We start from the raw sequence: 15,456 nt of genomic DNA, 5'->3' as shown, positions 1-15,456 counted from the left end.
ATTTTTTTAATTTAATTGTCATTATGCATACACATAACGAAATTTTGTTTAGTAGCTTTTGGCTTAAGAAAAAGACAAAGACACTTTACTTTAAAATATACAGACAGGAAAAACTAACTATAGACACACTATGCATATGTACATTAAAATAAAAATAACGTAAGATAAGAACAGAATAAAATAAAATAGTATAAAATAAAATAAACAGAATAAAATGAGCAATGGATAAAATGAAATGTGCAATGGCTCTTAGCAGCAGAGGAATGTACTAAAGTGCAGCACAGTGCAAGTTCCAGTCTTTGAAGGCACAGTGAATGAGTGTGAGTGTGCCTGCAGGGATCTGGGGTCTGTAAAATAGCCAGAATTAGTGCTGAGGAAAATAAATTAATTAAATTAATCTAATAAATTAAATGCTTTTTTCAGACTGAGCTTAATAACAGAATGCAGGACTTTTATTGTGAAGATAAAAGTTAAACAAACGTGGTACTTTTATTGCGAAGTTAAAATCCCGGAAGCGTATGTAGTGGCGGCTCGGCTCGCGTTGCTCCGGTCTTTGCGATCCTGAAGCTAAGCTAGCTGAGAGGATGCCGTCGATTGAATACGACGAGTGAGTGTTACCAAAATAACTTGTAATAGTTTCTATTCTCCTTAATTGTCTTTTATTGATCTAATATTGCTTCCCAACCTCTTTCCCTCAGCTCCAAGCCCAGCTGGGCTGACCAAGTCGAGGAGGAGGGAGATGAAGGTAAAGAGTCAGTTAGCTCAGTTAGCCGTTACTAGCATAGCTCTTGTAGTCTGGAGCCCGGTGGAGGAGGCCGGCTAGGTGGCATCCACTTACACGTGGTTGCCCGGTGTGTAACTCGAGCTAAAATATATTTACCCCGAACTGATTTGGACATTTGATCTTATAAAGACGTTTAGTGTCTGGCATGAATTGACGATTTTGTTGATTAAACGTGTGATCGTCTTGTGACAGTGACGTAGGCTTAGCTGTCAATAGAGACAACTAAGAGTTAGCAAGCCTAGCGCTAGCAAGTTATCTGTGTTACTGGCTTTAGGTAGATTTAAATGCTATATATGGCTAAATTTGCAATTGTAAATTAAAAGATTTATGTCTTCACACGTGTACAGATTGTCATTTGAGTGTTCATTGAGTCCATTTCAAAACTGGAAGCGTGTTATAGAGATGAGAGGCAGCCTGATCAGCATCAGGCTGTAGAATATTTAGGGAGTGATGGCTAAATTAATGTATTTCTACTATAATTATTAATCTTTAATCCAGAAAAATGTCCTTTGTTACCATTGGTATCTTTGTTTTAACATTCTCAATGGATGTTTGTTCATTTTACATCAGGACCAACACAAACAAACAGCTCCAGGATAGCATAGAAGACAATTTCTTTACCTTTGTGACATCTTTCTGTCTTTGCTTTGACTAAACTGGATGTTCTTTCATCAGGCACACTACCATCCCCGAAGGAAACCATAAAAGGAAATATAAAAACTATCACGGAATATAAAATAGATGATGATGGAAAGAAGTTCAAGGTAATTTAACACCTGTGCTATTTGCCTGTTGCATTCATTGGTCTGTATATCATAGGTTCTCTGCCTGCTAAAATCACCATTGCACTCGCACTGCTAAAGTTTTGTATAGACTGCATGTTTCATGGCATGTCTATGTGTTAATTGGTGCCACAGTGGTTTGTAAGTGTCAGAAATTATTGGTCATTTTAACAACTGTAAGCAAAATTTTGTGCATTTGCTCTCTTTTTATCCTCTAGATTGTGCGGACCTTCAAGATTGAGACAAGAAAAGCCTCAAAAGCTGTGGCCAGGAGAAAGGTCTGTTTTCAAATTGAAAGTAGATGAAAATGACTGGTTAAAGTAAGATGTCATCTTATGTTGTTCTCTCATTTCAGAACTGGAAGAAATTTGGCAACTCTGAGTTTGATGCACCAGGTCCTAATGTTGCCACCACCACAGTCAGTGATGATGTCTTCATGACTTTCATTTCCAGCAAAGAGGTGAGGATCCATTGTGAGCTTTAAGATTCTCTGCTGCTGCTCACTGATGTGTAAAAGTCCACATAGTGCCTGCAAGCATGTTTTAACTGTAGCATTTGTCTGTAATGTATCTATCTGTATCTTGCCTCTTGCAGGACTTGAATGCCCAGGACCAGGATGAGGATCCCATGAACAAACTCAAAGGACAAAAGATTGTGTCTTGCCGTATTTGCAAAGGTGACCATTGGACCACCCGCTGTCCCTACAAGGACACCCTGGGCCCAATGCAGAAGGAGCTGGCTGAACAGCTGGGGCTTTCCACCGGAGACAAGGAGAAGCCTGCTGGATCTGGTACCATCAGTTCACCATTCACAATATCATCATAATTTTGATCTGTGTCCATGGTCTGCTGCTTGACTTGACGCCTGGTTGTTCTTTAGGTTTTCATGACAAATGCATTCTGCTTTTCTTCTCTTTAACCAGCGGAACCAGAACCTGCACAGCCTGCGCAGAGCAAGACCGGAAAGTATGTGCCCCCGAGTCTGAGGGATGGAGGCACGCGAAGAGGGGAGTCCATGCAGCCTAATCGCAGAGGTGGGTGTACGTTGGTGGTGCTAGTGTATCTGCTGGCTCTGCGCATTTAACAGCAGCCAGAGTATTGCCTGGTATAAACAACTGTGTATCACCTGACAGCTGATGACAATGCCACCATCCGTGTGACCAACTTGTCCGAGGACACCCGTGAGACAGATTTGCAGGAGCTCTTCAGACCGTTTGGCTCCATCTCGAGGATCTATCTGGCCAAGGACAAGAACACTGGACAGTCCAAGGTCAGTGCTCATTTTAACAATACAAAGAGCTGCACATTTAAGGTTAGAGGGATTTAGTATATTTTGACTATTATCCATCAATTATGTACTGCGTCTCTTGCAGGGCTTTGCTTTTATCAGTTTCCATCGTCGGGAGGATGCAGCCAGAGCTATTGCAGGAGTGTCAGGATTTGGATATGATCATCTTATTCTCAATGTTGAATGGGCCAAGTAAGTTGCTTTTCAATTTTGTCAAAGTAGTAAAGCATTGTATTTATTCTTGCTGACAAACCTTATCTCTCTTTGTAGACCGTCAAACAACTGAGGAGTCCACCAGAATATATTCCAGGATGATGCCAGATTTTTATTGTTGTGGTAAAATATGGCTGTTACCTAAATAAAGAGTAATTGTTATCACAGTTCCCTTATTATTTCCCTCATAGTTTGAAGAGATTAATTTCCCAGGCAATTGTTCTGACCGTGTTGAACCAAGTTCTTACATTTTATTGACGCTAAAGTCATTGCTCGGTGGTTAGACTTGTAAAGCCATCTTAAGATCAGTTTCCTATACAAATAAGTGCTAGAACATTTTATCTGATCAAAGTTTCTAGTTTTCATATGCTACCACCTTGTTTTGAATTGCTGAGAACAGCAATATTATCAGTGTAATTCAAAACCATGATATTTGCATATTTTTCTCAACATTCAAATTCAGAAACCACTAACAAATGATCACTAACTGCATTCAGCTTGTTGAAAATAAACTGAACGTAGCTGACATGAATACTTAAGCCTTTGAACCATATAACCAGCCTTGTTCACTAGTCTATTATAATTAAATTCAAAGTAATCAATTTAGTAAGAGCTTTATTGAAATATTACATATAAAAAACTACATACAATTTATCCCACATTAAGTGAACATTTCCCAACATCATCATGATTAAAAGCACATTTAAAACAACATGGAACGGCACTGCACAAAATGTCCATGGTGGCCACTTAGTGACACAGTTGATAGCCAGCTTATTTAAAAGAAATGATTGCCCGACACATCAGCATCAGGATTTGTGGAACCGACTCTTGCTGGGAAGGTGATGAGGGACTAATCAGAGACCTCCATCTTCTCTTGTTTGATATTCTCTGTGGAGGGAAATAAATATGCATTTGTACAATGATTTCTGCATATGCCAATGCTGAATATCCATTAGGAATAACAAAAAAATATGTAATTAAGAGAAATTATTTACCAGTTGCTTGTTCTTCCTTCATTCTCTCCATGACACACTTCTTAAGCTCCAGGCCTATGGCCCTGGAGAGTGGAGGAGGCACAGCATTTCCAACCTAAGAGGCAGCAACAGAAAGAAGCAGTTAGATGAGTCTACAAATATTAAGTGTCATAACTTAAATGTCCTTTTAAATTTTATTGAGAAACCATTTGCAATTGGTTGTATATTCAATATGAAGTATTTAATCCTGCAGTTTTTTTTTTTTTATTTCTGGCCACTTGAGGGCAGCAGAGCACTATAAACACAATGCTATCTTATAGCACCACCAATAACAATTCTACAAGAGCCGCAAGAGTGAACCTAAATAAGAAATCTGTGGCCACGAAACCAAAACAATCAGCTGAAAGATGCTATCAAGCTCTGTAGAAATAGCAGGAAAAACAGAGTTGGTGATAACCATCTGTGGGTTTGTCATTTGAATTGTTATCATACAAACCTTAATATCCACATAAAAAGGAAAACAGGACAGATGCCAACATCTTCCCAAGTATTTGGGAAACAAAAGTGACACTGTCAGATAACAGGTTTTGGCATGCAAGAGCAAACGTAATTTGGAATTAAAAGATCAAATCTTTCCAACCTCCGCTTGCTCTTCAAGTAGGCTTTCAATGAAGTTGCGGTTTTTACCTGTCTGTGTTTGTCCAGGATGTTTCCAAAGAAGCGGTAGGTGTCAGGGAATCCCTGAGAGCGTGCACACTCCCTCACACTAACCACTCTGTGCTGCTCAGGATGCAGAACACGGCCCTGGAATTAAAATGCAAATAAGTTGCAGAGGCAGGAAATCTGTTACAGTCCTTAGAGGCATCACTTCATTTGATCTCCCATTAGTATACATTTTCTGGTCAAACTAGAAGTCATTTGATTCAACATAAATTTCAATCATCTCCTGAAATCTGGGTTAGCTGAGGATTCTTAAAAAACAAAAAAAGTTAATGTACCTGCTTGCCCATGGGTTCAGGGTTGGTGACAGTTGTGCTGAAGAAGCCATCCCACTCCAATCTACCGTAGAGTCCAGCCCAGTGATTGTGACGGTTACCAGTGTGGGGCAGACACCAGGGGATCAAGGTGTTAAACTGCCTGTCTGCAGGGTCACATGGCTTCCCTAAACAATGCATAAACATAAGCATTAGAGATGCCTTGAAACTAGAAATGTAAGCTTTGTAATTTCAATTATTCCAAGTAGAAAACTAGACCTGCATACCTCCTGCACAAGTGCAAACACCTCTAAGTGCACCAGTGCTGCTGCGTCCATTCTTTTTATCGGAGTGAGTGTATCGCAGTTTCTTGGTCATGGTGCCATCTTTGAGCCGAACCTCGATGTTGGGAAGATCCCTCCAGTCGGAGCCTGGAGCCAAGGGGATGTGACGCATTCGACCCTCAACCAGAGCACTCATGTCCTGAGAACACAAAGATTATGCATCGTGTTATAAAACAGGTGTTTTTTTTTAATTAGATAAGTAATGCATTTAGTGTGAGACAGCTGACCTTGCAGATATGATCTCTGAGGATAGGCTGATACTGTGTGCCCCTGATCTGCCTCTGGAACCAAGACTGAGGCTCCCCGTTGTAGGAAATCTCCAATGCAGCTGCACCATTGCGAATCTCAGGCAGGTCAGACATGGTGTCTCGGACAGTGATGGTTCTGTAGATTCCTCCATTACCTCTGTTGTAAGACAGAAAATTTAGTCTGATGACAGACACACTGGAGCGCTGTTATGATCTATTTGAGGAGCCATACAGGTTGGTGATGTAGAATTACAAATCAATAACAGGACAACAGAGGACGTTTACATTACCGTGTGACATTACTGACGTATTTCTTTTCATCCACCACCACGCTCAGCGAGCAAGCTCTGGGAGCAAACACGTGCAGAGGCTCAGGGTAGCGAGGCAGCTTCTCTCCAGGAGCCGCAGCCAGGATGATAGCCCTGCGACGGGTCTGGGCAACACCATACTGACCAGCCTGTTGAAGAGGGGAGCACTGAGCATGTTAGTTGTCTAATGAAGCTGTCATCATAAAAATACTGGCATCACATAGTAATGAGAAGGCAGACTAACTTATTTTCAGCTGGGATCCTCACATTTGAAAGAATGACTTTTGAAATATTCATGTAAACAACAAAATTAGGTCCGGTTGTGCAGTTTTGCAGGCACAAATACAACAGTCAGGACAGTTAGACCCACCTGAAGGACACCAAAAGTACACTGGTAGCCCATGCGCACAAGACAGCGTAGAGTTAGCTTTAGCACCATGGAGTTTTTGAATGACACAAAGTTCCTCACATTCTCAAGCAGGAAAAACTTTGGTCTGTAGTAATCACAGTAACTGCAACAAAGAGAAAAACTTATTTTAAAATGTGCACAGAGGGACTGTATGATCTATAAAGGAGGAAAATGTCATGTAGTCTAAAAGTCAAAATGAGAATCTGCTGACCTGAGATAAGAGACCACAAGTGAATTCTTGAATTTGGAATAAGTGCGAGAGTTGAAACGGTTCATCCCACTGAACCCTTGGCAAGGAGGTCCTCCACACAGCATCTCAACGTCACCTTTCTGAGGCAGCTTCTGGCCAAGAGAATTAGTCTTCTCTCCAGACATGACCAACTTCAGCAAGATGTTGCAGTCCTCAGTGAACACTGTGGTGCCGGGGTTGTTGAGCCTAAAGGCCTGTGCTGCAGGCTCCCACATCTCAATGGCCCACAGAGTCTCAGAGATACCTGAGGGGTGACCAGCAGTCATGTTTTCACTATTGCACTGAAATATAAAATTATAGCTGCCCATACTTCTATACATGTCAATGTTTGTGGGAGAGCATATTTCATAAGTGGCATAGAACAAGCACTTACCAGCCTGGTGGAAGCCTTCAGAGAGTCCACCACAGCCAGAGAACACATCCAGTGTGCGATATTTGGGCACTTTAGGTGCCTGTGGTTCAGTCTGAGTTTCCTGTGGTTCCTGTGCAGCAGATGCCTTTCCTTTGCCTTTACCTTGTAGAGAATGACAGGATCGTTGGTTAGGATTTCAGTGAGCCTAAAACCAATTTAGGATTAAAAAATATCAGTGTTTTTATGTTTGAATGTTTACCTTTCCCTTTGCCCTTTCCTTTGCCTTTATGAACAGACGAGCGAGCATGATTTGGAGGGTCTTCAAAGCTTTTTGATTTTGCGTTATAGGCCTATGAGAGAGGAATATGTATGAGAACACAAGTGTTGGCATTGTCTCAACTGATTTTAAACAGTGTTTCCAGTTCGGTTCAACATTTTGATCTTCTGGAACTCATCAGTATTAGCTGTATTGACAGACACTACCTCTAGGAAATAGAAACGGTCTGGTCCACCACTGGAATAGTCCTGGACTGACTCATTCAGGTCCTCTCCATATTCTACTTGACAGCGGCCGAGCACCTCAGACATGCTGACAGTCACTTCTTCATCACTCCAGTACAGCTGGTTGATGTCTGTGTGGTAACTAGCTTTGACACCTTTGTGAGTGTTCTCAGGCCTGGGAGAAGAGAAAAAAAGACAGTTAACTCTCAAACGTCATATGTTACAAACTAAACCCTTAAAGACAACCAATTAAGTTGTAACTCCTCTTACCTGTAGAACTTGTAGAGTCGCAGTTTGACCTCGGACATGTCAGGTTTCCCGTTGCTACGCCTGTGACAGAAAATCTCCTTGATGCGCCCGATGCGGAAGGGCTCTGGAGCGTCCAGATTTGACCCCTTAATGTAGTCTGAGGATTTCCTGTAATACTCTGGATATAACTCCTCATCCACATCCTCTTTCCTATGGGAGCGCTTCACTGGACTAGCTGGCTTCACACTGAGAGCCGGAAATAGAGGCAGTGAGTCGCATAAACATTTTTGTCATTGTACAAGTCTGAGTAAGATACAACTTTTTAATCACTTCACTCACCTGAAATTAAAACCCTCAGGGGGCAAGTAGATGCCGTCTCCCACCCTGAACTGTTCCCCCTTAAAGCAAGCCAGAGCATACAAAGCCTTGGAGTCGTTGTCTTCATTCTCCAGGGGCTCAAACGCCTGAGGAATTTCCTGTCGCTCTCTTTCCTTAGTCCTATCACAGCTGCCACAGAACCTAAAAGAAAAACGGAGCACATCTACAAGGTTAGGAAACGTGAGGGAAGAAGATCACATGTCCAGTACAAACACACGTGTGGTGCTTACTTGAACTTGCAGTCTTCTGATGGAGTGGTCTTAGGAGGTGTCTCAAAGCGGGCGAACTCTGTGTCGTACCAGAACTGATAGAAAAAACTCTTGCCATCATCATCAATCACCTTGAGGTCAACATCCATGCCACCCTAAAACACAACGAATAACCATGAGATCAAGAAAAATAAATACTGAATTACAAATGAACATGCTGTTAAATTAACTTACCTCCATAAACCAGTTGTTAGATGGGGGCTTATATGTGACGTTCACTTTGCCTTGGACATAATTGAGCAACATGTCTTCACACTCGTCCACAATAACAAGCTCCAGGGGATCAGAGGACTCTCCCAGCACTGTGTGAATCCCACGCAGGAACCAATGGGCATGGAACATCTTTCCACTGGCGTCCTCCCACAGTGATGTGATCCTGAGGAGTACATGATTAGGTTTATACAAGGCCACTCTAACAAAGACTTATTGCGGAATGTCTCTCTAAAAATGTCACACCTTGCCAGATACAGAGGAATGGATGGATCCTCTGATGAAACTGAGACACAGTCTCCCACCTCCAGCACTTCATCATTCACAGAGACCTTCTTGTAGTACTGCTTCTTTCCCTCTGTCTGAAGGGGACAGGAGACAGATCTACTTTATATACACTTGCTGCTGGCTTCCCATGCTTGACAGAAAAACAACCAAGGGGGAGAAAACAAATACCTGAACAGGTTCTCCAATCCATGTCAGTTTGCACTGGGTCTGCTTCTTCCTCTTAGCAGAAGCAACCTTTTTAGTCTTCTCCACTGGAACATCTTCCTCTTCAATGTTCTCATCGTCTTCAGCCTCCTTTACGGCAAGATTTGGGCATCTAAACACAGGGATGTATATTGACAAAAGAGGAATTAAGGACTATAGAGATATGTACCATGTCACTGTAACAGTGTATAGTATATAGTTTGAAAGATTCAGGTGCTAATAACACATCAAGCAACTAAACACAAAGACTCCAACAACAAATCCTTTGGGAACACACATTCAGGGAGGCATTTATAGCCTGCAGCTTAAGACTGGCTAACTGCTGAGAAACATGCTCACCTTCTCTGCTTACAAGCTTGCTTGCTTTTGCCACTTCCTCCAAATTTGATCATGTCCTTGCAAGCTGTACATTTGCCACAGTCAGGAGATTGGCAAACCTGAAGGCAGACAAAGAAAACCATGTGGAGTTTGACTAAGAATGGAAGAGAAGTCAAATCAAATGAACTGTTGAATAAAATAATGAAGGAGAGGCCAGTTTTAACAGCAGGGCTTTATTTTGAGTTACTCACCTCACAGACTCCACAACGGTGTCTTTTGACTCCACTCTCTTTATCGTTCTGCTCTATTTGATCAGAGAAGAAGGTATCAAAGATTTGGTAGACCAGCTTGGTAGTGGTCGCTTTAGTCGGTCCCTTACTGTCCTTCTCTATCTTTGTCGGGTGACGAATGGCCTGTCTTCTGGCAGCCCTCCTGTCAGCAGAACAAAGTTTGTGTTCAGAGGAGAGGTCTGTTTGGTTTGGCACAAATACCTGATGGTATGTGGAGCGATGGCATTATGAAGCCCCTGGCCTTCAACACACCACAGCATCAGGCCATGCAACATAAGAAACAAGCAAACGAAACCAGACAGACAAGATGTACAATGCAGAGTTCCCGTTAGATGCAACTGGCCAATAAAGTTCTTTCCAAACACTCTGGCCTGCAGAGGAAACGACAATCACTTAGTCATATTTGAAGGTTTAGTGAATGTACTTTGATCTCATCTAACAGCAAACCACCTGTTTTTCCCCCATTCACCAAGTTATGAATGAACTTTGATGTCAAGATTTCCTTTGTAATGATTCTCGCAGTCAATTATTTCAACAGGATCTTAACTCAAGACGTAACTTGACTTTGTTTTATATTCTGTATTACTCTAATTAACCCAGGACATCACACATTAAGCTCAAGGTTAATAATGTACAAATAAGAGGCTCATCAAATAGCAATACAATTTCACAGCACTGATGTCAGATGTATTTGAGTTTTAACAAAATAAATAATGCATATTTTACATTCTAATCCTGGTGGTTAACAAGTGATCATGGCAGTGAGGATATCCTACCTTAAGACTTGGAAGCCCAGGGCTTATTGTAGCATGATTAAGCACAGTAAGGAAACCCCTTAAGAGACACTGTTCAAGTCCAAGCCTTCGACTGATTTTTAAAAAAATTATTTATCTATCTATTTTTTAGGAGGATACTTTGGCATGTAGATTAAGTCTGAATTGAAAAACTACTTCCTTTGTCTACGAGTTACCTTTTGGGCTCAGTCCATCCAATTATACTTTATACGCCATTTTTAAATGTATATGTAAACATGTCACAAGAGATTTTTTTTTTTTTACTTGTAGAGCAAACATTTGCAACTGAGTCAAGATAACTTATGGACACTGGTCCACTCACCCAGGTGTTATATGGCCAGAATTCAAATGTGCCATATAAACTAAAATAAACTACAATGTAAAAGCCAAAAAATAACATACAAAATAAATAAAACTGGAAATAAAATTCTAGCGTGAACTCTGGTATAGCGCTCTTTTCGTCCATATAGCCTCTAATGCTTCACACTAACACACCACCATACAAGCTAAGGATGCATTCACAACAAGGCCTACCTACCAGTACAGCAGCATGCTGCATTAGGAAATGTCAAAGGAGTGTTAGACATCAGGGAGAACAAGGAGCGTGGAGCAGAAATACAGGAACATAAGCAAAAAAAATAAAATAAAACTGATAATTTCAAAATCTTGAAGCATTTGTGCTGCAAAGGAGCTGCTGCTAGAAACTGGAGTAGAGCTGCAAATGGGTTTCACTCAAGTTAAATACACAGAATGAACACTGCTCAAGTTTGTGTTTATTTTGACCCACAGCAGCTATGGAAAGCTTACTTGCATGCTGTATGAATGGTACAATAATTCAAAATTTAGCGCAAAACCTTGAGAGGGAAAAAGCTCAGCATATTCACTTTGCAACCAAGAAGACTGAGCTGCCAAAACAAAGGAAACCAAACCCTAATCTCATCATTTTTTAGTCGTACCTCTTCCCTAGAGTGACTCCTGCGAGCTTGATCAGGTCTCTCATGCAGGGTGTAACAATGATGGGCTGCTCATCAGAGTCGCCGGCCTCATCATAGCTCTCCACCTGCTCCACCACGAACTGGGCGTGGCGCAGCAGTGTATCTTCAGTGAAACAGTTGAAGTTTAGCCCTGCAGGAGGCACGGTTGTCTGGGGGCAGGAGGAACAAAAGCTGGTCAGTGTCCTGGTATTGTCTTACAGTGACAAGAGCTACATTCTCTTGCAAAGTGATTTAATAATTTTGTTAGCAAAATGTCAAAAGAAATGGAATATAAAAATCACACAGTATCATTGCCTTTGTTCTCAAACTACAAAATTTGTTATTTTATTAATCACTAAACTGACTAATTGTTTCAGTGCTACCACAACTTGTCTACATCATTTTCTGAAAATATTGTAGACAAGCCCTCACCTCAATCTTGTTGAGAAGATCCTCATAAGTAGCATCAGGATTCTTCTGGAGGAATTCCACCACTATCTTGCTCATATAGATCTTCTCTTGCATCAATGCGAAGATGGGTGCATACTCCTCACTTGGCTGCATTAAGATGTAATCAGCAAAAGCTGGATAATGAAGATGGATATTAGCCATTCGTACATCATACATAGAGAGGGAAGAACGCATTTAATTTAGAGCAGAAAACCTAACAAAAAATAATATACATTTAAGAAAGATTTACCTGTAGTGAAACCAATTAAAGCTTTTTCTCCACCATCAAAACCTGTGATCCACCAGGCATTGATAGGTCCGAGTTTCTTTGCTGGAACACCACCTGATAAAAAAAAAAAAAAAAACACAAATGAACACAATAACAAAAACTCATACACATAGGTAAATGTTTATGGCTGCAAAGGCCTAAAGGTAATGTACAAGCAACACGTTCTGGTTCTTGAAATGTGGGGTATTCATACCATCCAAGCAAGGGTTGTCATCATAGATCGGTTTGACAACACAGCTGAAGTAGAGCTCGACGTTCTTCTCAATCAGTCCAGAGTCAAATGGACAAAGGTGGCCACGCTTGTCATACACACTGTAAGACATAACAGTCAACACTATAACTGACAAAAACCTCAAGTTTTGCAGTTAAAAAAAAGCATGTAATGCAATGCTACTAGAAAGAACATGCTTGTTCCTCTAGACAAGGCCAACAGTCACCTACCTGAAGTTTGTAATCTTGTGCTGAGGTAGATCCTCATAGCTCTCAAATCCATCTTCATTTGAGTCAAACAAGGAGAGGCGCTCATCTGTTAACATTTCTGGTTCATCCAGCTGAAGACAAAAAGAAGAATTGTTTCAGGTTTCACATGCATCTAGTCAATACATGTACTTATATTTTTCAAACAAACTTTGCTCTTGAATGGCCATAAACTTGACAATTCTCACCGCATTATCAGGATCCCCTTGAAAGAATTTTAGATCTGAATCATCCAAGTATTGTCTGCAGTCTGGGCATTTGGGTGGTGGTGTCTTAAAAAAAAGGAAAAGAAAAAAAGACAAATATTAAACAGGCTGTCATGCTTACAAGTGTTTACAGCTGTGACACTGAACTGAATTACACAATTCATTACCTTTGCAGCAGAAACCGATTTAATCATCTCACTCTTTGATTCTTCTGGAGCAGCACTGCATAAAAACAATCATTTAGTACCTTCATTTGATTGAGCTCCATCACCATCATTAATGTTCAGAGGGCAAAAGACTTACTTGTCACTGGAGTCCACTTTGAGACGCTTCTCTTCCCGAGACTACAACAGATTTGAAAGTAGTGCAATGTTATATACCAGACCCTGAGAACTGCACCAACTCTTGCAGTTTGTCTCACTAGTACATAAAAATGCTTCACCTCCTCAGCATCATCTTCCTCTTTCTTCAGTTCATTTTGCCCATTAGTGGCTTCACCATTTAAGTCTTCAGACTTGCGCTTTTGACTGCAAGACAGATTTACTTTTAAAACAGAATATAGACACTTGTATATTAAAAAGTTGAACTGCTAAAAATGTGAATGAGAAATTATAGAGCACAAAATAAAATATATATACGCACACTTTAGAGAACATTGACAAGATGGTTGGCTGTTTCCCACTGTTTCTTGTGACCCTGGTACTAACCGGAGACTCTATAAAGAAGAAAAACAAGATTACTTTTTCCTATTCCACTGTTTTAAAGGATTTAAATAGGCAAGTTATCTCCATCTTTGAATGCAGTCAGTAGATGTTAAATATTAATAAGAAACCTCAAACTTACTTTTATTGTCGGAATTTGCCTTGCTCCTGCGTCCACCCTTTCCCTTAGGAGCAGTTGGTGATTTGACTGCTTCCTCCTCCTCATGCATGTCCATGGTTACATCTTCACCGTCCTCATCTTTGTGGGAACCGTTTGTGAAACCATTTGTCTTTCCATTCTTCTCCATGCCATCAACATGTGAGCCATTTTCAAGATTAAGCTCTTTTCCGAGCAAGGATTTTACTTTTGAGATGTAAATCTCCTGAGGAAAGCATGGGGCATACGTCACATCACAGGAAATAAGCATTAAAGTTCTGGGATTAGTAATGATTCAGATATCTCGAAAAGTCACTAACCATTGAGATCTCTGAACTTTTCATCTTTTCCTCCAGGCTGGTCAGCTGGTCCTGAGCATCAACATGCAGGAAGTCCTGCACCAACCTGAGCTTCTCTTTGACATGATCCTGAAATTGCATTTTAAGAAAGTTTTAAACTTTTAAAACACTGAAAGCATTTTAAAAGATAGTTTAGCAGTTCATAGTAATACAAATAATACAAATTGTTTTTCAAAGGATGCAGGGAATGCATGGAGCACCCCCGTGACTATGTACTATATGGCATCATCTGTACACTTCATCCCTTTGCTGCCAAGTGTATTGAGAGACTCATTCAAATTCACACATTACAATTGAAATAAACGATGTTACATATTGCAATTAAATGAAATCCAATTGAGGGTGGAGCTTCCCTTTGAGGTGACACTGTACTGTTAATCTACAACCATCTCCAGTGGTCCTGTGAGCATTACACACAACACTTAGCGAACAGTTATACAAATGACATCCAGGCTTTCAGGTGCAGTAATTAGACACGGAACCCACCTCGTCTGAAAATCCATCCTCATCCAGCACCTGCAGCCTGAAGAACAAAGGCAAAAACAACGCTGTCAAAAACAACGCTTCAGTTCGTTAACTTAAGTGCCACAGAGGATATATCATCTCGGAGCACATTCCCCGCCAACGATGTCACGATAAAAATCAGTGTAACAGCAAGCTAGCAGAAACACAGGTAGCAAAACTTCCTGAGTGGCGCCAAATCTCACGCGCTGCTCCATCCATTGACAGATGCTAACTGGCTAACGTTATTAGAGGGGCTAACTCTGTATGCGGCATCAGCTTTGACTGTCCAGTGGCAACAAGCTAACGCTAGCTGCAGCTGCTAGCACAGGCGAAAGAAAAAGTGGTGGCCCCGCTCATGACAACCAGGGTAGGTTTCGTGCAGCTTTATTCGGGTTTCACTGCTGCTGCTGTTGTTGCTGCTGCTGCTTCTGAACTATGACAACAAGCAGCAGACATGCTACATCACCAGGACATCAACTGTTATTAGCATTCAGGTTACTAACGTTACCTTTTCCTGACATCCTCTGGCAGAGACAGGGAAGTCTTGGCTGGCATGATAAACAGCTAGCTAAACGTGTAAGACAAGAAAGATAAAAAACTTCGTTAAAATCCGTTAAAACCGTGTTTAAACCCGCCGGTGTGAACCACAGCGTCTCCACCGTGACTGCCTGACGCGTGCTGGATCTCGCAATGGATGCTATAAGCGATTCGGGCGCGCGGGCCGTCTTTTCGCGCGGAAACCCGGGTGTTGTGGACTGTACCACTACAGTCGTGTATGGGTAAAACGCTTTCAGTGTGGGACGTCTTATGTTCCTGTCGAATGCATTGTTTGCAATACGAAACACATTTACGTTTAACCTATGATTTATAAAAGACAAAAGTAATTGTCACGTTTTTAAATGCATAAACA

At 41.1% G+C, this 15,456-nt stretch overlaps 2 protein-coding genes across 2 annotated transcripts; one reads left to right on the top strand and one right to left on the bottom strand.

The window, feature by feature from the left end:
* Positions 1–485: 485 nt before the first annotated feature.
* eif3g (eukaryotic translation initiation factor 3, subunit G) lies at positions 486–3,228 on the top strand. The gene is made up of 10 exons (XM_018705072.2): positions 486–607; positions 699–745; positions 1,460–1,548; positions 1,785–1,844; positions 1,922–2,026; positions 2,161–2,356; positions 2,489–2,599; positions 2,699–2,835; positions 2,939–3,045; positions 3,124–3,228. Exons 1-10 carry the CDS (start codon positions 585–587, stop codon positions 3,137–3,139), a joined length of 891 nt encoding a protein of 296 aa, XP_018560588.1. The 5' UTR covers positions 486–584; the 3' UTR covers positions 3,140–3,228.
* A 436-nt stretch (positions 3,229–3,664) lies between these two features.
* dnmt1 (DNA (cytosine-5-)-methyltransferase 1) lies at positions 3,665–15,254 on the bottom strand. The gene is made up of 34 exons (XM_018705069.1): positions 15,055–15,254; positions 14,529–14,565; positions 14,004–14,111; positions 13,669–13,909; positions 13,468–13,540; positions 13,268–13,352; positions 13,129–13,169; positions 12,993–13,047; positions 12,808–12,891; positions 12,584–12,693; positions 12,336–12,454; positions 12,104–12,196; positions 11,836–11,987; positions 11,386–11,573; positions 9,597–9,777; positions 9,367–9,464; positions 8,992–9,139; positions 8,782–8,897; positions 8,500–8,701; positions 8,287–8,420; positions 8,018–8,197; positions 7,700–7,924; positions 7,412–7,604; positions 7,188–7,278; positions 6,950–7,090; positions 6,538–6,820; positions 6,288–6,429; positions 5,900–6,066; positions 5,589–5,766; positions 5,305–5,500; positions 5,042–5,205; positions 4,731–4,847; positions 4,065–4,158; positions 3,665–3,957 (listed from the first exon to the last, which is right to left on the bottom strand). The coding sequence occupies exons 1-34, from the start codon at positions 15,099–15,101 to the stop codon at positions 3,920–3,922; spliced, it is 4,521 nt and encodes a 1,506-aa protein (XP_018560585.1). The 5' UTR covers positions 15,102–15,254; the 3' UTR covers positions 3,665–3,919.
* Positions 15,255–15,456: the final 202 nt, after the last annotated feature.

Source organism: Lates calcarifer, linkage group LG11, assembly GCF_001640805.2.
Source record: "Lates calcarifer isolate ASB-BC8 linkage group LG11, TLL_Latcal_v3, whole genome shotgun sequence".
Taxonomy (NCBI): domain Eukaryota; kingdom Metazoa; phylum Chordata; class Actinopteri; family Centropomidae; genus Lates; species Lates calcarifer.
This window is presented reverse-complemented; position numbering and strand designations above follow the sequence as displayed.